At 51.5% G+C, this 22,757-nt stretch overlaps 10 protein-coding genes across 10 annotated transcripts; 6 read left to right on the top strand and 4 right to left on the bottom strand.

The window, feature by feature from the left end:
• Nucleotides 1–69: 69 nt before the first annotated feature.
• M436DRAFT_29840 (U6 snRNA-associated Sm-like protein LSm2) lies at nucleotides 70–534 on the bottom strand (the record flags this gene model as incomplete). Its single annotated transcript, XM_013567246.1, has 4 exons — nucleotides 70–101; nucleotides 154–256; nucleotides 326–447; nucleotides 507–534. Coding segments are annotated over 4 exons (285 nt in total), but the record flags the coding sequence as incomplete, so codon positions are not given.
• Nucleotides 535–1,258: 724 nt separating this feature from the next.
• Nucleotides 1,259–2,357, top strand: M436DRAFT_76790 (short chain dehydrogenase/reductase; the record flags this gene model as incomplete). The annotated part of the gene is made up of 3 exons (XM_013567313.1): nucleotides 1,259–1,355; nucleotides 1,415–2,276; nucleotides 2,327–2,357. 3 exons carry the CDS (start codon nucleotides 1,259–1,261, stop codon nucleotides 2,355–2,357), a joined length of 990 nt encoding a protein of 329 aa, XP_013422767.1.
• Nucleotides 2,358–2,836: 479 nt separating this feature from the next.
• Nucleotides 2,837–4,294, top strand: M436DRAFT_86261 (uncharacterized protein; the record flags this gene model as incomplete). Its single annotated transcript, XM_013567312.1, has 1 exon — nucleotides 2,837–4,294. One exon carries the CDS (start codon nucleotides 2,837–2,839, stop codon nucleotides 4,292–4,294), a length of 1,458 nt encoding a protein of 485 aa, XP_013422766.1.
• Nucleotides 4,295–4,805: 511 nt separating this feature from the next.
• M436DRAFT_86260 (uncharacterized protein) lies at nucleotides 4,806–7,184 on the top strand (the record flags this gene model as incomplete). The annotated part of the gene is made up of 1 exon (XM_013567311.1): nucleotides 4,806–7,184. One exon carries the CDS (start codon nucleotides 4,806–4,808, stop codon nucleotides 7,182–7,184), a length of 2,379 nt encoding a protein of 792 aa, XP_013422765.1.
• A 596-nt stretch (nucleotides 7,185–7,780) lies between these two features.
• Nucleotides 7,781–8,086, top strand: M436DRAFT_86259 (uncharacterized protein; the record flags this gene model as incomplete). The annotated part of the gene is made up of 3 exons (XM_013567310.1): nucleotides 7,781–7,838; nucleotides 7,899–7,922; nucleotides 8,019–8,086. 3 exons carry the CDS (start codon nucleotides 7,781–7,783, stop codon nucleotides 8,084–8,086), a joined length of 150 nt encoding a protein of 49 aa, XP_013422764.1.
• Nucleotides 8,087–8,420: 334 nt separating this feature from the next.
• M436DRAFT_68002 (uncharacterized protein) lies at nucleotides 8,421–11,043 on the bottom strand (the record flags this gene model as incomplete). The annotated part of the gene is made up of 4 exons (XM_013567296.1): nucleotides 8,421–8,507; nucleotides 8,567–10,552; nucleotides 10,603–10,808; nucleotides 10,848–11,043. The coding sequence occupies 4 exons, from the start codon at nucleotides 11,041–11,043 to the stop codon at nucleotides 8,421–8,423; spliced, it is 2,475 nt and encodes an 824-aa protein (XP_013422750.1).
• Nucleotides 11,044–11,958: 915 nt separating this feature from the next.
• On the top strand, nucleotides 11,959–14,766 carry M436DRAFT_10053 (uncharacterized protein; the record flags this gene model as incomplete). Its single annotated transcript, XM_013567243.1, has 3 exons — nucleotides 11,959–12,386; nucleotides 12,470–12,752; nucleotides 13,183–14,766. Coding segments are annotated over 3 exons (2,295 nt in total), but the record flags the coding sequence as incomplete, so codon positions are not given.
• Nucleotides 14,767–16,469: 1,703 nt separating this feature from the next.
• M436DRAFT_68000 (uncharacterized protein) lies at nucleotides 16,470–19,110 on the top strand (the record flags this gene model as incomplete). The annotated part of the gene is made up of 6 exons (XM_013567295.1): nucleotides 16,470–16,625; nucleotides 16,679–17,491; nucleotides 17,542–17,693; nucleotides 17,747–17,929; nucleotides 17,994–18,335; nucleotides 18,390–19,110. 6 exons carry the CDS (start codon nucleotides 16,470–16,472, stop codon nucleotides 19,108–19,110), a joined length of 2,367 nt encoding a protein of 788 aa, XP_013422749.1.
• A 1,240-nt stretch (nucleotides 19,111–20,350) lies between these two features.
• Nucleotides 20,351–21,162, bottom strand: M436DRAFT_86255 (density-regulated protein DRP1; the record flags this gene model as incomplete). Its single annotated transcript, XM_013567309.1, has 4 exons — nucleotides 20,351–20,787; nucleotides 20,883–20,970; nucleotides 21,041–21,060; nucleotides 21,114–21,162. The coding sequence occupies 4 exons, from the start codon at nucleotides 21,160–21,162 to the stop codon at nucleotides 20,351–20,353; spliced, it is 594 nt and encodes a 197-aa protein (XP_013422763.1).
• Nucleotides 21,163–21,605: 443 nt separating this feature from the next.
• On the bottom strand, nucleotides 21,606–22,547 carry M436DRAFT_58133 (class I glutamine amidotransferase-like protein; the record flags this gene model as incomplete). The annotated part of the gene is made up of 2 exons (XM_013567266.1): nucleotides 21,606–22,366; nucleotides 22,436–22,547. The coding sequence occupies 2 exons, from the start codon at nucleotides 22,545–22,547 to the stop codon at nucleotides 21,606–21,608; spliced, it is 873 nt and encodes a 290-aa protein (XP_013422720.1).
• Between the last annotated feature and the right edge of the window lie 210 nt (nucleotides 22,548–22,757).

The raw sequence follows: 22,757 nt of genomic DNA, 5'->3' as shown, positions 1-22,757 counted from the left end.
ATAGTGCCCTGTTTGTGACGTTATTTGGGTATCTCGTTGGCCTTGAAAGAGTATTGAAGGGGCCTATGCTTGTCTGGCCTTTGCGGATGCCTGAGCGGCTTCTGGAGGGTCGTCAGAGCTGTACGGTGTTCCGAGCGTTCTGTCTTTCCCTACCTCTTCTGGTGGCATCCTCCAACAAGGGAGTGTCGACAGATGCAGCGGGCAGGTGGACGTATCTCACAACACTTCCTCTGATGAAGACATTCTTGACCGAGCTCTATTACGGTGGCGCATCTCGTCAGCACTCATGTCCCCCTTTTTCTTCGAAGTCGGTCTCTTTTCATACCATGTGAGGGTACTTGAGGTCGTCCAGAACGGTGATATCGTCGAGCTTGATGTTGAGGTATTGGTCGACGCTTTTCAGGGTTCCGCGGATCGAGATGTCATTCTTGAGCTCCACTGTGACCTCTGGTATGCTTATCAGAATTGCGCACGCGACATGAGTCCTCTTGCTTGCAGCGACTAACCGGTGTTGACAAGCGTCTTGAAGAAACTATGCGCCTATGTCAGTCTAGAGTCACAAATATCACAGTAGCACTGTGCCATAGGAGCAGCGCATCGTGATTGTGAAGCTCTTGCAAACACCCAGCGACACACCTCCCAGCTACACTTACCTGAAGAACAGCATCTTGTCGGATTGATGTGGTGGTCGCTGTCTTGGTCACTGGCGACAGCTTGAACCACTTGCGGCGAAACTCGACCGCTGATTGGCTCGGCATTACGTCACGTGTATCGCTCGAAACAATCACTTTCACTTGAGAACGAGCACAAACAACTCCAGTATTCAAACAGGACTTTGATTTCGATTCTATATGCTACGGGTTTCTGGCTTCGTATCTTGAGAACGAAGCCTATACTGCAGCTGGTTATTCTTTGTGACTGCCATGGATTGAGGAGTAACATCCTTCAAGGCTTCGCTTGGCAGGGACATGACCGCATCCGTCAGCAATCTTTCTTCTCTATGCTCCCTAGAAGCAGCAGCAAATTGGTAAAGAGTAGTCTGCCGTTAATCTTGCATCTCCGATCCAGCATGCCAAAGGTCCGCAATTATAAGCTTGGCTGATGAGGAAGTGGCCCAGGAATGGGCCGTAGCATCCGCGGTGCGGGTGTCCTCAAGCTCAAGTATGATGTCGTCAACATGGCGTAGATCCACGAGTGGACTTTCTGAAGCTCCATAATATCCTCCCCTTCATAAAGCTTCGCTCATGTTGCAATCAACATGCTTCGCCTTTTCTCTAGAACTGCTCAATCAACTGTCAGAAGTGCATTCAAACCCAACCAACCTCTTACCACTATCACCAAAGCAACCATGAGCGGTATGTATCCTTGGGTTACATCATTCTACCGACTCAGACATGTCTGACAACTGCTTCAGGAAAGGCAGAGAACCCCCAGCTGAAGAACACTGACCTCTTCGATGTCTCCCACATCACCGCTGTCGTTACTGGTGGCGGCACCGGCATTGGCCTCATGATCACCCAGGCTCTCGTCAGCAACGGAGCCAAAGTCTACATTACCGGTAGAAGAAAGGAGAAGCTTGACAAGGCCATCGAGCTCTACAGCACCGGTCCTGGCAGCATCCACGCTCTTCCTGGAGACGTCAGCGACAAGGAGGACGTCATCCGTCTTGCCAAAGAGATGGAGTCAAAGGAGCCAAAGGGCATTCAATTGCTTGTAAACAACGCGGGTATCGCCAGAGACGACAACACCAAGTTTTCTTCCAACGGCCAGCCTGATATGACCGATGCTAAGGCTATCTCGGAGCACTTCTTGAAGACCGAGCCTGATCAGTTCGCCGAGACCTTCAAGACTAACGTCGCTGCTGTCTACTACATGTCCATGGCCTTCCTGCCTCTTCTTGCCAAGGGTCGTGAGGTCACTCCTGGCTACACTTCTAGTGTTGTCAACGTCAGCTCTATCAGTGGTGCCATGAAGGGTTCAAGCAACGGCCAATTCGCCTACGCTGCTTCCAAGGCTGCTGCAACCCACGTCAGCCGTATGCTTGCAACCACATTCAAGGACACCAAGGTCCGCTGCAATGTCATCGCTCCTGGTGTCTTCCCTAGCGAGATGACCGCTGGCAGCTCAGGTGACGATAACAAGAGCAACCTCGACATGAAGCCCAGCAACCCCGCCGGCAGATTTGGCTTTGATAGCGATATGGCAGCCACAATCCTCTTCCTCGCTGGACGCGGAGGAGTCTTCTACAACGAACAGATCCTGTATCCCGACGGCGGGTATGTTTATATCCTCCACACAATTACATGCATTGACTGACGAACTACAGAAACACTTTGGTACAACCAGCGTATAATTAATCTGTGCAGCCCGCACACAACTAGGCCGACTTCAAACGACGACATGACTATTACCTCATCACAGGGTTATGACACGATAGCATATAGTTGATCAAATATATCAAGCTATATTCAGCAGCATGCGCAGAACTTGTTCAAGCCATACGATTCTCCGATGTGTTTTCTTAGGCAATTGGACGTCTTTGGTTTTTTGTGACTAAAATTGGATCGACTGCTCGACTCACTCACTGGTCTCACTTCAACGTCTCACTCCCACGCGACAGTGAACCACACATATTGAGACTATTCGAGCAATTCAGCAACAATACAACCATTGACAAATTGAAGCCTCTTCTCAGCTGCCATCTGTCAATTTCACTACGAACAAGCCTAAGTTTCCGATACCCTCACCAGATCTTTGCGTGTGCTTTGATTTCCCAAGCCACATCATTTCCTGTCTTTGTCAACCACACACAACTTCAACCACAAAGACTCCCATCATGCCTTCATACAAAGAACTGCGCGCTCAGGGTTTTCTTGATTACCCTGCAGCATATCCCACCCCAGCCATCAGCAACCGCAGTGAGTCTGTCTACATTCACAAAAGAGTCAAGTGGACTGGCAACTTCCTCGAAGCCGAACTCGAGCACATCGAAGTTCCCGCAAACAACTTTGCATCACTACTTCCCGCCCGCACTACCACACAAGACTGTACCTTGAAAGACGTCACAATGTTCTCTCACCAATATTCTTTCGGCAAGCAGGCTCTTGCTGCTACCTACCCCGCCGCACCAGAGAGAGACGAAAACGGGCTGTTCCCTGCCAGACCCGATGACCTCCCCACTGAACCCCTGAGACCTACTGAAGATACCACCCGTGAGAGAGTCTTCGGTAAGCTCATCACAAACGAGAGACCCCTGACTGTCAATGAGAGTATTGTCCGCGACAGTCAGTATCTTGTCGACTTGCACAGATGGAGATCATGGGCCTCGAGGATGCCCGAGGAGTGGAACCTCCTGAACGCGGAGTCTTACAAAGTCCTCAACAGCATGGTGCCGACAGCCGCCGAGTCGCAGGCCGACAATGTCGACAAGAATTCGCAGATCGTGCTCCTCTTCCTCTGCGTTGGATTGCTCCTGTTCTTCTGCGGCACGTCAGTTGTTCAGCTCCTCCCCCTGGCCGCCCTCGTCGTCGGGGTCATTCAGATCAACAACCAGGACAGCCTCGACCCCATTGGTTTCTTGAGCTTTCTCATCCTGAATCCCACCAGCGCTCTGCATCTCGTCGGGTATTGGGCCGTCGGGATGCTTGGTGTCGTCATGGTGGTCATCTCCTCCCTTGTTTCCTCTCTTTTCTGGCTTCTCAACCAGTTGGTTGCCTCCTCCGCAGGCGCCAACTCCAGCTCTCGCCTTGTTCTTTTTGACATGATTGCTTTTGTGCACAATACAAAGCATGACTTCATGAGGAGCGTCTCTGTGAATCGGTTGGGTCTCTGGCTTGGTATAGGACTGCTCGCATACTCGAACATCAAGTTGATGCAAGAGCCCTCGTCTACCTGGATCCTTCTTTGTATGGTACTCTGCATCTTCTTGGTGGTCTGCGTCATGTCGTCCTTCGTGGAGCGCCCGTACAGCGCAGCAAATGACAGCAACCCTGTCATCCCTCCTCCCACAGCCATTCCTGCTACTCCTGCTGCTCAGATTGTCCCTAACCCTCGCGTAGCGACAACACTGTTCGGGCGCAGTGGCGTCGCCTTCGCCGATCCACTGTTGACCCTGCAATCAGACAGCATAAAGTTGCTTCCCGATGGTCTTCGCCCGAAGCCACTCGTTCACGACTTTGGCACACCAACCCGGGGTCCCCTCAGCAAGGACTTTGGTGCTCGACGTACCCCTCAGGGGTTGTATCAGGTTCAACCCACCTTCTTCACTTGTCCACCGAGGCAAATCTTTACCTGAGTGTGGCATCTCAATGTATGAATCTTTTCGAAGAGCGTATTTGCTCATCAAGAGCTCAACCTTGCTGGTCGATGAGCGACTCTCAATGGACAAGCGTACTTTTTCGAATAGGTTCTTGCATTTTGACTGCTGTATGAGCACCAGGAATGTGTTTTGGGGAAGTGTCAAAGTTTGGGCGGATCTGGCAGGGACGGGTATCTTGTCATCTTCTGTGCATACAGCACACTTCAGATCGAGCTATGAAAAGGCAAGGATGTTTTTACAAATTGTAAAGTGTCCGAAGAGAGCCGGTAAGTGCTGAACATACCAGAGAAAAATCCTTTGTTTCTTTGTTCTTATATTCCCCAACTTTTTCTCCTAACGACTTCTTTGTTGTCCACCACCCGCTTCCGGTGGTGTAGGCCCTGGTGGCCGACCAAAGTATACCTTTCTCGATCGACGCTCGTCATGACTGTCCTAACAGCACACCGAGTCATCTTTCGCAGTCAACAAATTTGGACCAGCTATCAACATGTCTCTTACACCACAAAAGCTCCGTTTGGACAGCGGTCTTCTGGAACAGCTACAAGCAAGGTTCCCATCATATATACCTCCGAGCCCATCGTCGCCAATTGCAACAGGCATGGCTGCACTTGAACGCCGGACGTCGAACAGGTCAGCGACTAGTCAATATAACAAAGCTGGCAGCCGAACCGCTTCACCTCTCCACGTGAACCAGACGATAGAAACACCGTCAGGTATCAGAAGTACAAATTCATCGCCTGGCCCTTTGTCTGGCAGCAGAAGAGTTCCTCCTCCGCCTTTGAAGACCAAGATAAGGCCTCCGAGCGAGCTGTTCCTGCCCACGCCGAAAACAGCAAAGAGTGCTGGCTTCAGGTTCTCTACGATCATTCCTGAAGATGGTGTGGCAATCAAGTCAGAACCAGCAACACCAGAGACTCCAGTCTCAGCACCATCATTTTCGCCGCCTACACTATCACCAGTATCTGCTTCCATCGCCGACGCCATCAGTCGTGTCGATGTAGGCGCGTCAGTTCAGAATGCCATCGATAATCTTAGCAAACCCGAAGCAAATCGCTTTATATTCCCTCCATTGCGATCTTCGACTGCTCCGCCTGCGAGTTTGCGTCGGCAACCGAGTTTTGCGTCCATCAAGTCATCAAAATCTTTGCCTCTACGAGCAATAAGCACTCGTCTCGCTCGTATGAGTCGCGCAGGAGGCGGCAGTTCTCGAGGTGCTGGAGTCAATCCCAACAACCAACCCAAGAAACGAGGCTCACACTTTTCTGGCATCGACAAGGATATCGCAGCAGACAGAAGAGTAAGCTTCATGCTCGCAAGACACAAATCCAACTTGGAAAGTGTGCTGGCATCTCCTGTCGAGGAACAAACACCTGCCAGACCGGTGCTGCGCAAAGCTGCAACAAGTGTCATGCCTTGGCGTAAAAAAAAGCGAGGTGAAACCATGAGCATGCTTCTTGACTCTGGCTTCTTTCCTGTTCAAGAATTTATTTACGAGAAGAACGATACACCGCCATCTTCGGCAACGCGTAGCCCAAGCAAGCGCAATCAGCTCGCTCTAAACATTCTCGTCAAAGACCTTCCAACCGAGCGTCCTTCTTCAATCCTCAACACACCTACAAACTTTTATCAGTCAGGCCGTATAAGTCTGAGGAGGTCGACGCGCAGCAATCAGCGTCGTTCGCTGGGTTCTCGACGCAGAATCTTGACTGCGGCTTCCGTATCGAGCTCACAAGGCTCACCACTGTCAATCACGCACAACAATGTCGTTGCACCTCTCCAATCGCCAACAAGCCCAATTAGTCCTAAGACTCCATTGACGCCCACCAAAGCTCTTGCGGCACTGACAGCCGGCATGCTCTTACCTCCGTCACCGGGCTCAGATGGCAGCCTCAAGTCTGCTCTACCATCACTAGGCATCCTAGAAGTGATTCCCGAGGACAATGGCACTACTGCCATTCACTCAACCACATCTCCGATCTCTCACAATTCTATACGATCCATCCCTGAAGCACCTGCCTTACCAGACGCCACAGGCAGCGAAATCCACCTCAGCTCCGGCACAGTTCTCATGGTCAAAACGCCTGGAACAACAGCCTGGCGCCGCTCAGTCTACATCCAAGGACCAATCAAACTACCCACTCCAGCTGTCGTGCCCAGAAAAGGTAGTATCGCCACCCTCGATCCTTTCCAAGATGTGCTTAGCAACACTCCCATCCCACGCCGCAAATCCGAAGATACATGTCTAGACGACATTTGCGATTGGTACGAAACCTGGAACTACGATGCTGTTTCCTTCGCTCACGATGAGTTTGCTCTTGACACCGCTGCAAACTTGATCAACGAATACGCATTGCTTCCAATCGCCGAAGAACCCGAGGCTGTAGATCGCACAGTACTATCTCCCTCTCCAGCACCCCCACTAGCAAAACAAGTAGCAGCAGTGATGCTCCGCCCGGACTCCACAGCCATGAAGCCTCTCCCCCGAATAAGCATGCCCATGGTTCCTCTGCCCGAACTCCCCAAAGCCACTTCTTCAAACACCAGCAGTGAGAACCTCACACGCCAAAAAGGACATTCTAGGAACAGCAGCGGGAACCTTGCACAAAATAAAGGACATTCCAGAAACAGCAGTGGAGAGACTTCATACAAAAGTGCTTCGTCGGATCCGATTCAGCGTACTGATAGTAGAGGAAGCGGTTTCAGTGGTGTGAGTTCTGCGGAGGAAAAGAGTTGGTTCGAGAGTGATGGGAAGGTGAAGGCAAAGAGGGGAAGTTTGCAGGAAGGAGGGGAGCAACAATTGAAGCAGAAACCAGCGAGGATGAGTAGGATGAGGAGATTTGTGCAGACTGCTAGTGCGATCTTGTGAGCAAGGAACGAGAGAAAGGAAAGTAGTAAAGGTATGCTGACAAGGGGTTTCCAATGGAAAAGAGCAAATCAAAGTCACCACTTTGCCTTTTCATAGCTGCTTTCGATCATGCATTGCGGTAAGAGAAAAACTCTTCAGCGGGCAGATACCACTCTGTCAAACAAATAGTCTCAGTGGGAAAGAGCAGATGGAGGACACGGCTCTGCCTTTCTATAGCTGTCTAAACACACACTTGACAGTTGGAGATCGATCTTCTGGCAACAATTACATCTCTCCAAAACAAACAAACTTCTCACACAGCTGTTCGGCATGGTTGAGCTTGAATCGAAATGCATAGGTAATCTTATCGATATATCCATATTCCAAAGAAGGACCACAAAGCGTAGGTAGGTAGTCTCCCTCCAAAAGCAAACCAAGCAAACACTTCCCGAAAAGCCCTCTCAGTTTGCCCATGACGTCTTCTATATCGCTTGGAGGCTCCATCACAAAATCACAAAAACACAGACATATATATCCTCAATCCACCCACCTGCCTGCCTATTCGCAATAATCTCAAAATCCCAACCAAAAAGACCAAGCCCAATCAGCAGCACACCATGCCCGAAATTCTCAAATGCCCCAAATGCGACGCAAACGCCGATGTGACAAAAGATGGTAAGAGAACAACAACGACTACCTTGTGCACACTCCCAATGTACTGATGGATGATCTCAGGTAAATGGGCACATTGTGCTTCGTGTAAGCCTCCCTTCCTAACCCGCTTTCACAAAAAACAGTGGTGTGAAAAAAAGAAAAAGGAGAAAGAGAAATAGCTAATGTTCCTGGACCCCAAAGGCAACAACATCTTCCAGCCCAGCGAGAGCCCTGATATCAAGGAAGGCGAGAAGGAAGAGGCAAAGTAGAGGAAATAAACCTATATAGAGGGGCTTTGCAAAGGTTGGCACGTATAGTATAGGTCCAGAGGAAGATGTCGATAAGTGTTATTGGAAGATGGCTCGATCAAAGCCGATGCATTTGTGCATCAGCAATTTGGACGCTACAACAAAGAAGCATTCATTTACTCTAAACCCTCACCACATGTGAAAAAAAAGTCCTTTGGGGGAGAGAGAGGGACGAGGGCAGATAAGGTGTTTTTGATTTGCAACAAGAAGAATATAAACTACGCTACGTCTACCAAACCGAAGATCGTCTTCTCCCAATCTGACGCGCTGGGGACAACAAAACGAACTCGCAAATCTACTGATCCAGCTCGACGTAATTGGCAGGGAACAGACCTTCTTGGCCATTGTAGTGGCCGAACCACCAATCCTCATCGGGGAATTCCTGTTTGATCTGTTAGCGAGAGATTTCAAGATGCCTGTCATCATCGAGTATGAACATACCACGTTGGTGATCTTTGCGCCATCGGGGAAACTGAGCTCGTTGTCTTCGGCGGCCTCGTAGTCGTATTGTGCTGTGGCGGTTTGCCCACCAGCAGCTGCGGGAGCAGGGGCGGCATGTGCGGCAGCAGGTTCATCGCGAGCAGGAGCCGGGGGAGGTGGTGCGGCACTGCCAGCAGCAGCGTCATCATCTTCTACAAGCTCGACATAGTTGGACGGGAACAGACCAGTCTCGCCCTGCGAGTTCTGGCCCATCCACCAATCCTCGTCGACCATCTCAATGTTCTCCACATACTCGCCCTCGTGAAGCTCGATCTCGTTGTCTTCAGCCTTCTCGTAGTCATATTGGACGAGCGCACGCTTTCCAGCAACACCTGCACCTGGATTGGCGTTGGCAGCGGCAGCACCGAAGGTAGTGGTCGAAGCTTCCTCAGCAGCAGCACGAGCATGGTCTTCTTCGTCTTCGGGCTCGTCACGCATGTGTGATGCAGCGGCGGAGGCGGCGTTTGACAGAGACTGGGTTGGCATAGGGGGAGGATCGAAGCGCTCTTCCGGAGCTTCCATAGGCTCTACGGGCGCTCCACGGGCCACAGGCATGGCGACGCGGATAGGAGAGCTGGGAGGAGAAGGCGTGGGACTGCGGGGTTGGGCAGGAGGAGGAGGGAGGCTGACGTGCTCTTCCTCAGGTCTATCGTCGTCCTCTTCATCTTGTGGAGGAGGCGGCACGGAGCGACTGCCAAGACCAGCATTGGGCTTGCTAGAGAAGTCCATCGGGGGAGGCATAGAACGTGCGGGAGACTCGTCGTCAGTGTGAGAGGCGCCCATGGGAGCAGCGTTCTTGAAACGATCTTTGAGAGCGCTGACACCACCAGATGGAAGTTCGGGTTCCGTCTCACGCTCAGGCGATCTGACGTCGTCCTGGCCAGTCTTCTGAGCGCTGATGTTGCTAGTACCTGTACGGTCAGTCGAGACAGGAGCCCAAGACTTGCCAGAGTAACCACTTTGCCATCCTCCACTGGGCTGGCTCTGCATAGGCGAAGCAGCGGCGGCAGCTGGCGGGGGAGGAGCAGTGTCAGCAGCACCGCTGAGTCCACGTTCACGAGCCTTCTTCTCAGCCCACAGCTGTGCTGGAGACTTGCCATCAGTGCTACCAAAGTTCTTACTAGCAGCACCAATGGGGGCAGAGGCTGCTGGTGGAGGAACACCGAATCCAACAGGAGTGGGAGCCTTTGTACCTGCAAAGGAGCTTGTCGAAGAGCCAAAGCGGTTGGCGACCTTGGGCTTTGGCATCTCACTGAGACGGCCAGATTGGCTAGACTGATTGAAGGCAGCGGAACGATCGGCCAGAGATCTGGGTGCTTGTTCTTCGTCATCATCACCATTGCGTGATTGGTTTACGGGAGCGGCAGCAGGCGAGGGAGAAGCTTGAGCCTTTGCGCGAATGGCGGCAATGTCGACCTTACCGACGGGCTCGTAAGCACCTTTGACAATGGTTGGTCTATCGTCTTTCTGCTCACGCGCTTGGCTACGGATAGCGTTTATGTCAACCTTGCCAATAGGTTGGTAGCCGCCTCTAACGATGTCGCTGGGGCCGTCGTTCTCTTGCCTCGTGGGAGGTTGGAAGCGCGAGGGCTGTTGCTTCTGGCTGGTGAGTTCGGCCATGTTGACCTTTGTAGGCTTGTATGCAGATTCCACCTTCTGGAGAGTGTTGCGGGACAATTGCGGGGCATCCTCGCCCCAGCCATCGTTGTCGGTAGATGTGGGAGCGGCGGGCTTGGGTCGCGAGGCAAGAAGAGAACCGCCGGTACGTGTGGGCATGAAGACAGGCTTGGTGGCTGCAGGTGGAGGAGGGACACGCGAGGATGCGCTCGAGTCGGAGGTTGAAGGACCACCGCCGTATTTGGCGCCAGATGCGTTGGACACCTTCTCGATGATGCTCTCGGGGCTGAGATGGCTCTCGGAGCGTGCTGTGATTTCTACATGGTAGCCCTGGGTTTGTCAGACTCGTGTCGGAAAGGATTGCAGCGAGTTGTACATACGTGGAGCAGCTTGGAGACGGCGCCACGGTGTGTGTTGAAGTAGCCCTTTGTCCTCTCGGGAACGCCCTCGCCACACCACGAGATCAGGACGCACTTGGGGAGGCCAGAGTTGGGATCCTTCAGCTTGGCAAAGGCAAATTGGATGCGACCGTCCGAGAAGTCTTCGAGGAGCTCATGTAGCTCGCCCTCTGTCGTCTTGGTGTCAGCTGGTCTCTTGGGTGTCACAGGCTTCGCCGTCTACGCACCACCGGTAGTCTGGACTTTGAGGACGCTCTCCTTGCTCGAATCTTGTTGGAAGGCACTTGTGAGGGGAGCCTGGACCGAGTACAGAGCCCATTGAGCAAAGGTGGGCGAGTTGGCTGAGGGCGCGGGTCCGTCGACGATGGATTGATAGCTCCTCTTGATCGAGGGACCGTTGGTTGACAGGTTGAGAGATGCCATGTTGGCAGATGTGAGATAAGGTAGGGATATGTCAAGGCAGACTGGATTGGTTCAGACTGCAACAAGTGACGGGCTTTACAATGGAAGTTGTCAGGTTGATGCTTGGACAAGGACGCAGCGGGGGTTTGCTTGCACGTCACCTCCAAGCCCAGCCCAGCCAACTCGGACTCTCGGACGCGTCAACCGCCGTTCCGTGCGCCGTATGCACAGCCCATCGATACGACTGCACTGTGCTGTGGCCGTGCAACTCAGCCTGCTCTCTTTCTATTGGCTCGTGTCCAGTCGGGCATTCGTGGCTTCTCAGGCTCGAGGCTTCGAACTTCGCGAGCTTTTTCTCCCCTTGGCTTCGTTCTTTCCCAAGCTCTATTGTTGTTTGTCCTGTGTTGCGTCGCATATCCAGCCAAAAGGTCAAGTTTCCATCCTTGACCGCGCGCTGCTTTTGCTCAACTCTCAGTGGCCGCTACTTGTCCTGGCAAGTATATCTGCACATTCTCACCTATCCATTCTGCAATCATCGCATTCCACCCTCTCAACTTTCTCAAGAGTTGCTACCCACTTTCTACTCCTGCCCAGTACGAGTTGCAGACTCGCCTTGCAAGAACTGACATTCAGAGTTGCCGAGTCATTTGATCGGCGACTATGTCTTATCCTCAATCTCCAGCTTCTGATGCTTCATCGGACCTATATGCAGAGGTAGATACGTCGTCGCAACTCGACTCGGTTGAACGTTCGCGCCAACAAGTTGCTTCGCCAGCTTCTGGCCAGATGTATGGTGATAGTCCTGTATCGCTCCCAGCACAGTCAAAAGGCAAGCGTAGATATGGCGCAGAGGATCATCAGACCCAAGCGCCGCAAAAGAGGCGCAAGCTTGTACTCACCGCAGAACGTTATTTCTCCCCTTCCATCCCGACTACCGCCAACTTGCCTGTCGAGGTTTGGCAGCATGTGTTTCTATACCTTACTCCAGACGACCTCAGTCGGTGCTTGCGTGTCAGTCGCCTGTTTCGCTCATATCTTACCGACCTCACGGCAACCATGAGTGTCCGTCTGCCACCTCGTCGCAACGGTCTGAAGGTGCTCGACAGCGAGGCCATCTGGACATCAGCTAGGAAACTGTTTGCTCCCAATCTCCCTCGACCTCTTGCTGGCTTCACAGAAATGCACATGTTCCAGCTTCTTGGAGGTAGGGATTGCCAAGCTTGTGGTGCGCTTCCACTTCAACCGAATCAGCCCACCACTCCCTTCGACGCCGGCCCTGGGCATGGTGGCGTACGTATCATCTGGTCGTTCTCTGCTCGTCTGTGTTCCGAGTGTTTCGAGCTTTACTCTGTCAAGGTAGTATCGTGCCTTTGCCTCTCCGCTGTTCAGTCTGTCTAACGTACGTATAGGACGTTGATGTTGTTGTTTCTCCTGTCAATCCTTTGAGAGCTGGCTTACCACATGCATTCTGTACCCCCGATCTGCATTACATTCCTGCTACGCTGCAGGCTCAGGCTGCTGCTTCCATCAAGGGCACCATGTTCAAGGTGTACTCGCAGAAACATATCGATGATCTTCAACAAGAACATCAAAATGCCATGGAATTTGGAACTGCTGCTGCTGAAGAGTGGGTCAAGGGTTTGCCACTACTCGGTAAACAGCAAATGGCCGATGCCGCTAGGTTGGAGAGATGGGAAGCATCACTTCCCCTCGGCTCTGACATTCCGCAGGTACTCAGAGAGTACTTCCGTCCTTATACTTTCTCTGCAATAGGTGAGGCTTCAGTCGGTGTTGCGTCCGTCGCAATATCTGCAGTGGCGACTCCTTCAGTCAGTGCCACGTCGCTCCCAGCGCCTCCTTCAGCCCAAAGTAAGTTTCCGCTGAGCTGTATCTCCCTCTTTTTCCGCACTTGCTGCCGTTCAAGTTTCACTGTCTTCACCATGGTATCCCCATCACTAGTCTCCCAGAACCGTTGCCTCTCTTCCTTTCTTCTCTTTGCCCAACTTCGTTCCAGAATTGCAGAAGAAGTCATCAAAACATGCAACACATATTGATTGAGATTACACAGTGAAACATCCTCTTCCAGCTCGAGTTGTTGCTGTCCCAACCGCAACTCAACCGATCGTCAATGCTCAGAGTCCGACGCAGACGCACAAGAAGGAATGGCGCGCTCCTCGCAATTTGAAAGAAGTCAACGAAGCCAGAGCGTCTCGACGAGCCGACATCGAGCGACGATGCTATTCCGAATTTCAACCGCCACTCATGCCTAATGTTCTACAACACATGGAGTCTTTCCATGCCGCTATGCAGATAACCACTCCGTTGACCGACAGCGCATGGGAAGTCCTGAAACCTCGTCTCTATGCTCAGAGAGATGCCGCCGAGCAGATCGAATATATGCGAGAAGAGCAGATGCGCGCTCTCCAAGCAACGATGCCCGATCCGGCATACCACGCCATGTACAGCCAACCTGTCGATCCAACAGTTCTTCAACGCCAATACGAAGCTGCCCAAGCACCTATTCGTAAGAAGCTTGGCATGTATGCCGACGATCTGATCCGGATCAAATGGAAAAAGGGCAAACTTCTTACTCACGATAACTGTCCCGAGTTTGCTGTCGAGGTCTTGCTCTACGCCAGAAACAGATTTCTCGAAGTCGAAAGGCCGCATGACATGCCCCCAGATCAGATGGCGGAAGAGACCGATCCATGGTTCGTCAGCTTGGAGAACATGCGCTGGCTCTACGATCAGAAAGTCAAGACATACACTGACAAGTATCTGCGCGAGCTATTCCACTGTGCTGAATGCAAGTCTCTCGGCAAGTCGTATGCATTCGAAGGCATGATCCAGCACTACGGCGCGAAACACACTACCGATTTCAGCAGAGGCAACATTGTTGTCCATTGGCAGAGTGCAGAATGGCCGGATGAGTGTCCTTTAGAGCCTTGTAATGGTGCAACTCCCAACCCCGCTCTACCTCCCAAGCCACCAAAGAAAGCACCAGAGGCTGGCGACACTAACCACAATCAGCTCTTGGATAACCACAACGCCCCAGCTCAATCTGCATATCCGAGTAACCAGAACGGCCCATACAATCAGTCTGGTCATCCAGCCTACCCTCCCGACGCCCACACTAGTCATGTTCCGTACGGATATCCGTATGCGACTGCCACTCCGGCAGATCCTCATCAACACGTCTATTATCCTCCGCCCGTCAATCCTAGAAATCTATACCAGGATCAGGTCGATTTCTTAGCAAACCTTGCAAGAGAGATATGGGACACTATCGCTGGCATTCAAAGCCTTGAAGAAAGCGTCAGAGTCCACACAGTGTTACATCACGTTGTCTCGAGATTCAAGGCTCACTTTGGTGGCGAACCAACGCTTGATATGCTTGCCGATGCTCTCTTTAACCACGAACTCATGCGGCCCATCAAAGACGCGGGCGAGATGGCCTGCATGACTTGTATATCGAGTAATCTCGATGGCTTCGTTGCCTTCAAACCCTATGCGAAGCGTATCGCCGACTACAAGCTCTACAACACCTCATCTCTCATCACGCACTTCAAGGCAGTTCATCTTGGAAGTGACTCTGGGCTTGATTGGAAAGAAGACATGATCGAGCTACCGGAAGACGACAATATCCGTCAGCTTTTGATCGCTATTGGCATGAACGACGAGAAGCTTGGCTTGATTGCTGCAGTGTTCCCTAAGCTTTTTCCCAATCCGCTCCCAAGGATTGGAGAGGTCAAGGAGTCTTTCAAGCCGCTCCCTAAGAAGGACACAAAGGGATCGAGCGCGAACAAGAAGAAGAGTAAAAAGCAGAAGCGTAATAGCGGGCATCACCCTGCCCCTCTGGTTCCAGGCGAGACCTCAGAAGAGCAATCGGACGCCATCCCAGAGGCTGCGGATGATGAATATGATCCAAGACGCCCAGCCTTCATAGAGCGAGGAAATCAGGGAACGGACCGGAACGGCAAGAGACCACGCGGAGACGGCCAGCGTCAGCAGCCATCAATCGATCTTACACAACTTGCTCCAGAGACTCTAGAAGCTCTGAGCCGACTTCGCCCGACAGACCCAGAGGTGCAGAAAGCTCTCGCCGGTAGGACCGAACGAAGTCCATCTGTGCCCAGAGCCGGTGGTAACGAATCTCAGATCGACGCCATGCATCAAAATCGTGCTGCGTTTGAGGCTAATCGTGTGCCGGCGTATCAACCGCACGACATTCGCGAAGGCAACAGTCGCTCGAACGCTCGACACGATCGTGATGGTGAAGAGCCTGATGAGGACTACACCCAAATCATTCGTACCCCCGCTACTGGTCTTCACACGCAGCAAACAGCCGCAGCGCCGGTTCTCTCTGTCCCACCTCAAGATCGATACGTTCGCGTGGACTCTCGTGGACAACCTCTAGAGCATCCAAGACATGAGATTGCGCCATATGGCTATGAGTATGATGCTCGCGCAGGACATCAAGATTACCACCCTCGTCCCGATTATCCGCCCGCTTCTTATGGCTATGAACCAAGACCCGAAACGATTTACGTAGACCAGTACGGTCGCCCAGTCGAGGTCGTGCGTGTGATCGGACGGCACCCTCCACCTATGTATGACTATCCTCCACACCAACCCGAGTATTATCAGAGAGAGGATCCACATGCTCGATATGTGTACTACGACCAGCCACTCCACGGTCAGCCTGCACCACAGTCAGGCTATGCAGGTCCAACTAGAGTCGAGTACGGACAGCCGGCAGGACAACCGTCGAGATACGTGTATGACGATGGCAGAGCATCCGTCCCACGCAACTGAGATATAATAGCTGTAGAATACTGTTAATATTGCAATCGAGTTTTGATGAGTGCTGGCGTGTCTTTTCATGACTGTTTATGGTCCTAGATGATTATCGGAATAGCTCTTCCAGTCCTCAACGTCCTGTAAGCAATGTGCATATTTCATGTGTGTAGTTGACCAATCAACATCGGTGAACAAAGCACCTTGCAGACGGCGGCCTCGACCTAGTTCATTTCGAATATTGGCAAGATGGATTCTGCACGGTGCCTGGACGAATCAAGACAATGCAAAAAGAACTGTTGTTCGCACCATGCGCAGCTCCTTCCCGAGGATGTCAGTTTAAGGTTTGGCGTTCGCCGCGGACCCGGCCGTGAAACCGCGACACTCGTCATCTTTCGAGGCTTCCTTCGTATGCTTGTGGCCCTCCTTCCTTCTGAACAGAGCACGAGGTTTAATCGGAGGAAGTCGTCCAGGAGGACTTGTAACAGTGATTACCATACTTCACACCTATCGCCGCGCTCACAGATCATCAACGCTACACTCATATCTGCTGCGGATCGTCTTTTACGCCCATATCAATGACTTTCTCGGACAGCCGGAGACCTTGAGCACCTGATTATGTACTTCTCCTGGACAATATCCAGCAGACCATGAGCCGCAATATCCTGCCCGCTTCTCTCGCTGCGGACCATCTCAAAATCGTCTCGACCGCCGTGCCTTCTCCAACTGTAGCTCGGTGGCAACCCGCTAAGGTCAAGAAGCTCGCCGGTTCAGCGTGCGAATATTGTAGGAAGCGGAGGCGAAAAGTGAGTGACTCGTCAAAGTGTAAGTTCATACGACTGACGTGGTTTGCAACCAGTGCAATGGCGAACAACCATGTCCTCTCTGCGTGGACAACATGCAGGAATGCATCTACGACGCCATAAAATCAGAAACTCCTGTCCAAGCCGTCAAAAGAAAACACGCTCAGATGCAACAGGATCATGACGAATTAAGGTCTCTCTTCAAAGTTATTGCGACAGCCAACGTCCAGAAGAGTCTCGAGATACACAATCGAATCAGGGCTGGACAATCTCCAGAAATCATTTTGCAGCAACTGAAGCATGGAGACATACTAATACAGACTAAGATCAATTCACCAAAGCATGTGAGGCATGTCCTGCTCAGTAGTCTCATGCAAACAAATGCTTCTTTCGACGACATGGTCGAGTTCATCGGCTTGTCTGTCGCAAAAACTCCTGGTGTCCCAGCGCCCACCGCAGCGCTTTTACGGCAACTCAGGGGACGACAGACGGATTTGAGAGGACTTCGCAAACTTCTCGGTCATAGCCAACCTCCACCACCGCAACGTCGGATAGCCATATCTGACCTTTTGAGTGACCAAGGCAGTCAACCTTTCGCGACCGCGTACCCGATTTCTACAAAACCGGAACCGGACGATCACATCGAAACTTCAAGAGAACCTATTTACAAGGTACCGGCAAAGCCTTGGACACGGCTAACGGACGATGATGATTTGGTATCTCATCTCATTTCCTTGTATCTGGAATGGGTCAATCCTTTCTTCCGAGTCCTGGAAGAGGACTTGTTCATCAAAGCCATGCAGTCTGGAGATCTCAACTCGGAATACTGCTCACCTTTCTTGGTCAACGCGATGTTGGGTTACGCTTGTGTATGTTGAGCTGCAGTTGATTGTGGTTGTCAGAGCTGACGAGTTTTTAGCTCTATTCTGAGAGGGAAGGCGCTTTCTACCAGCCTGACGACTACATAACCCGAGGGCAACATTTTCATGACGAGGCATTCCGGCTCTGGCATCTTGAAGAGGGAACGGCGTCTCTCAGGAATCTTCAAGGTCTCGCTGTCATGTATCCTGGGTAAGTGACTGTCTGTGTATGCTCCATATCCATGACCACTAACGCCACGATAGCTGTATTATGAGGGGCAAAGACAAACTGGGTGTGGCTCTATGTGCTGTATTGACACAACTCAACCTGAGCGTGCCATATACACCGCAGCGGTCACCATCGGGAGTCGAACCAAATTCTGACGAGATCAGAGCCTTCCAACGAGCCAGGAAATCGGTGGCTTGGTCTGCTTTTGCTTGCGATATGTAAGACCCAACTCGTTTGATTCAATTTCCACCCAAGAGCGCTTTACTGACTGTTGACTACTAGGGCGACTGCTAATACTCTCCTACAGCCGGCGTGGCACACAGTTTGCAAGGAAGACTTGCCAACTCTGGATGAACTACCAACAGAATCAACGCATGTGTGGACTGGCTACCCTCACCGAAACAAGGACGACCGTCTCGATAAGAGCGTCATGTGGATCGCTCACTGCCAACTGATACAAATGACATGGAAAGCCCAACGTCTACTATACGCCTCAGATCGCAACGATCTACAGTTTCTGAGTCGCGTCGAAGCATTGACCGAAGAGATGAGCCACTGGAAGAATGATCTGCCAAAAGAGTTACATTTCCGAAAAGACCTTCCAGCACCAGTCTACGATCTCTAGTAAGCGATTTGTACTTCTCTCATGTGTTCACAAGATGACTAAACTTTCCTCAGCTCTTGCTATACATGCGTGATCATCGCTCTGTACTCACTCTTCCAACCGCTCGGATCCGCCCAATCTCCTCAGTCCGAACAAAATTCACCCTTTGAGCAGAATCCAGAATGCCAACATCCAACGCCACCACACCACATATCAGAAGCAACACAAACCAGTGCTCAAACTCTATCCGCCCAAACAATGCGTCAACGCGCGATCGCCACCGCCCAAGACATGGCAGCCATAATTGGCAACTTCCGCCACCAATACGGTCTCAAAATAACTCTACCTTACTTTGTCAACGCCAATGGCGTAGTATGCTTTACTCTCCTCCAAGACCTAGACAACCCAGCTTCGGCCGCCGCCTTCAAAGAAGCCTTCCGCTGTCTCCTCGGCGCCGGCATGCAATTACTCTGGGCAAGAGGCATGGCGCGTATGCTGCATCTCACCGCCCAAAACACCGGCATCAAATTACCCAAAGCCATAGAAGCTTGTCTAGATGCCGTAGCGGATACTGCATGGACGAAAGCAGATACGGAAATGCTGAGTAGTTGTTGGCCTAATCTTGTTATCGTTAAGGATGCTAAGATAGGGGAGAGCGTCACGATGGAGGATCTGATTAAGAAGTGGGAGAAGTTTGCTGTAGATGTCGAGGAAGCCAAGGGAGAAGGGATGCAGGCTAAGGAGGAAGAAGTTGCTATCGAGGCTATGCGACCGAAATGGTATATACCGAGGTGAAATGTATACGTTGTAGTAAGCATTATTGAACATATGCAACACAATCGGTCATTTTTTTTCACATCAATAGCGTGGATTCTTACGAAATTGCTGGACGCAGAGATCGTGTCGGTAACATCTCGCAAGAGCCAATACAGTGACAAGAGCATACAACAACCGAGCAACTTTGTGCAGTCCTCACGCCGCTGCACTGCAATCGCACTTCAAACCTTGCACCTGTAGAGGACATCGGATGCGTGCAACCAAAACCCCCAAACCAAGCACGGATACAGACCTCATAATCACAGAAGGCAAAACTCCTCTCGTCCAGAGCCCTTTGGTACTTGATCAAAAGTACTGTGTAGAGGTAAAAACATCGCTTTCAATGTGAAAAAAAATCCATCATTGTTGCCAGTTGGTTTCTCCCTCTCCGTCACTGAATATCTCCAGATCCTCCCAAACTGTGTGGAGTGGTGTGTGTGCAGACCATTTGGATTGGTTTCTTTTCGAGCAAAATCTTTGCCTATGTCATTGTGCACGCTGTGTCGTTGTTAGAGTCCTGATGGGTTACACGAAGAAGGACATGAGATTTGTATTTGAGGGGACTTTTTGATGATGCTTTGTGATGGCTCTTCTGATGTTTTTGTGCAAATTAGAGACTTTGTTGGCTGGAGTAGGTGTATGTCAGAAATAAGGTTTTCGAGATGGGTGTGTACGCAAAGAAAGACGCCTTTAGGTGATGTGTGATGTAGTACAAGGGCAGCAGCCCCTCGAGAGTAAATGGTCTTTGAAGCCTCGAGATTTGCGAATGAAATTTCTCTGTTGAGTGGATTGTTAGACCTAGTTCCTGGGAGGTACCCAAGGAAACTCCAGGCTGTACGGACTTGATGACCTTTCAGTAGATCGTCTTTCCGCAGGTAGGCTATGGTGGTATGCATGAGCGAAAAAAAAAAAAAGGATTCTGGCCCTGTTGTCCAGCTCTAGATTGTGGTGGAACGATCGTTTGAGATCGAAGCTGTGTAGGTCCGTCAAATCCTTTGATAGAAGTGCATTTTCACAAACTATTACTTGAGGAACTGGCCCCTTTGGGACTGAGGGCTCAAAAAATCTGCTTTTATGCAATTTTATGGCTGTGTGTTCTTTAGGAGAGTTTGTCCAAGAATGGTTGCCCCTGGCTGTCTCTGGTAGCAAGCAAGCTTCTTCCAAGTTTTGCTTTTTTGCATATCTCCAACATCTTATCCAACCAAGTGGAAAAAGCAACCTACTGAGGCGCAACCATCGGCGGCTCAGCCTTATTCTTCTTCTTCTTATCCTCGACAAACTCGACATTATCCTCGGGCACCTGCTCATACTTTTCACAAATCCACTCTCCAACCTCATCACTCAAATCCCCCTGGATCGTAATGACCTCACCCACACCACCGGGCATTTTACCCGCCGAGGAGCCAGTCGCAAACTTTTTGCCCAGTTCTTTGGCAAGTTTTTTGATGTCGATGTTGAAGGCTTCGAGACCGGAGACTTCGGTGACGTGTTTGCGTTTGTTGCGTTCGACGCGCTTGATTGTTATTTTTGAGGTGGCGAGTTCTTCGGCGCGGCGGGCTTCTGCGGCGGTGGCTTTTGCTTCTTTCTTTTTTGCGTCCTTTTCGGCGCGTTTTTGGGCGTCGAGGGAGAGGGTGGAGAGGTTGGCTGCTACGGCGTCTGGTTGTGAAATGTGTCAGTGGTGTATCTGGAAGGGTACGGTGAGGTGTAGAGAAGGGACAAGGTAGAGAGGCGGTGAGATGGAGAAGACGAACCTTCAGAGTAGAGCTTGGTGTGGAGGTCGGGGTGCTTGGACTCGAGCCATTCTTCGCACTTCTTGGTGGTGCCGCCGAATTCACAGTACTGTGTGAGGATGTTCGGTCAGTTTCCCGTGCTCTTTGCTCGATTCTTGCCGGCGCGCTGATTGAAGTACCTCTGGGGGAAGACTGCAGACTGTCGTGATGGGGTCAGCGAGAGAATGGTTTATGGATGATCGTGATTCGTACCTCCGCAGTAGACGACCTGCTTAGGGGGGAGAATTGCTGTTTCAGACATGATTGATGATTGGTATGTTTTGTGTCTGTCTTCACAAGAACGAGGCGGCCTTGGAGGGGCAGCACGTCAGAGAGCAGAGTCACCGCGGGGCATTCGGTCTTGGCGCAGTGCACCTCACTCCGTCTCGTGACCATCTCCTTACTGTTCTCCTCACTTTGTCCATTGAGCATCAGTTGTGTTTGTTAAAGTGTTCGTGTCTCATTCTCGTCATCAAGCTGCATAGCTAGCTACGTATGTAGGGGTTTTCTGGAGTTTCTTCCATCTCTTCAACCATGTTCCAGGTCGAAAATCGCCATAACAGTACAAAAGCAAATCTCAAAGCAATTGCCGATACAGGGAAAGCGTCATATTTCAGAGGCGCTTCTCCTGCCGCAATGCTTGTTGCAAACTGGAATCGACAGTCACGTCGAGTTCCGAGTTTCTGATGATACACGAGGTGTCGACTAGACATCAACACCCTTGCAGACGACACCCTTGTGCCACTCGTACTGCATCTTGCGAGCCACCTCGTTGGCGGACTCGTGGCTGACCAGAGCACTGACAAGATAGAAAGCAGCATCGAGACCAGTCGAGATGCCACCGCTGGTGATGACACGAAGTCCACCGAGCTTGAGCTGAGCACGTCTGGCGTTGCTCTCGCGACGAGTGTTGCTCTGCTTGAGAGAGAAACTGCCCTTGCGAGCATTGCTGGCACGACGGCCCGAGTGTGAGTCGGAGCGTCTGCGGATGTAGGGGTTGTCCTCTTCTTCGTCAATGTCGAAACGAAGATTGTTGACGACATAGCGCTCTTCCATGACATCGAATCGCTCGGACATGTCGCGGTGAGAAACACTCTGGTTGAGGTTCTCCAGCTTGATCACGTAGTCGGGGTGAGTGGTGACGGACAATCCGGAAAGGATGCCAGTCTCGGCCACAAAGAGGGAGCCAGTGCAGACCGACATGAGAGTTCTCTCTCTCATGGGGTTCTTGGTCTGGATATCGGCATAAGATTTAATCAGAGCCATGGGCTCGGTGGCCTTGTTCTTGCCAAAGTAGGGAATGCTGAGGACGTTATCGGTGCCGCCACCAGGGACAATGACAACGTCGTAGTTGGCGAGCTTCTTGTGGGCCTCGCGGAAGGTCATGTCGGTCTTGAATGAGACGCCCTGAGCAGAGGTGACAAATTCGGAGTCGCCGACAAAGGTGATTTCGAACGCCTTGCTTTCTGTGAGGGTTATTAATCAGTTACTGTTGACATTGTATAAGAGCACGTGATGCTCGAGGTGCAACTGACCAGGGTCATTGACATCGTGACGGGCATGGCTGAGAACTTCAAGAGGACCGATGAAATCGAGGGCGTCAAGGCCTGGGTGGAGAGTGAACAGGACCTTGACGGGCTCGGGCATAGTGCCATCACCGTCCTCTGCGATTGCACTCATCGTGCCGGTATTGTAGTGTGAAGAGTTGAAAGGTAGTTGAAGAAGGTTGTTTGAGACTCAGATGAGCTCGATGGGAGAGAAGGAAGGAAGCAGGAGAGCAGCAGGCGCCTGGCTTTTGTAGCCACAATGAAGGGAGCTTAGCTATGAGGAAGCTACCTCATCCGGATGAGCTGATCC

This window comes from Aureobasidium namibiae, assembly GCF_000721765.1.
Source record: "Aureobasidium namibiae CBS 147.97 unplaced genomic scaffold scaffold_27, whole genome shotgun sequence".
In the NCBI taxonomy this organism is placed as follows: Eukaryota; Fungi; Ascomycota; class Dothideomycetes; order Dothideales; family Saccotheciaceae; genus Aureobasidium; species Aureobasidium namibiae.
The sequence above is the reverse complement of the archived record's forward strand: the minus strand, read 5'-3'. Positions and strand labels throughout refer to the sequence as shown.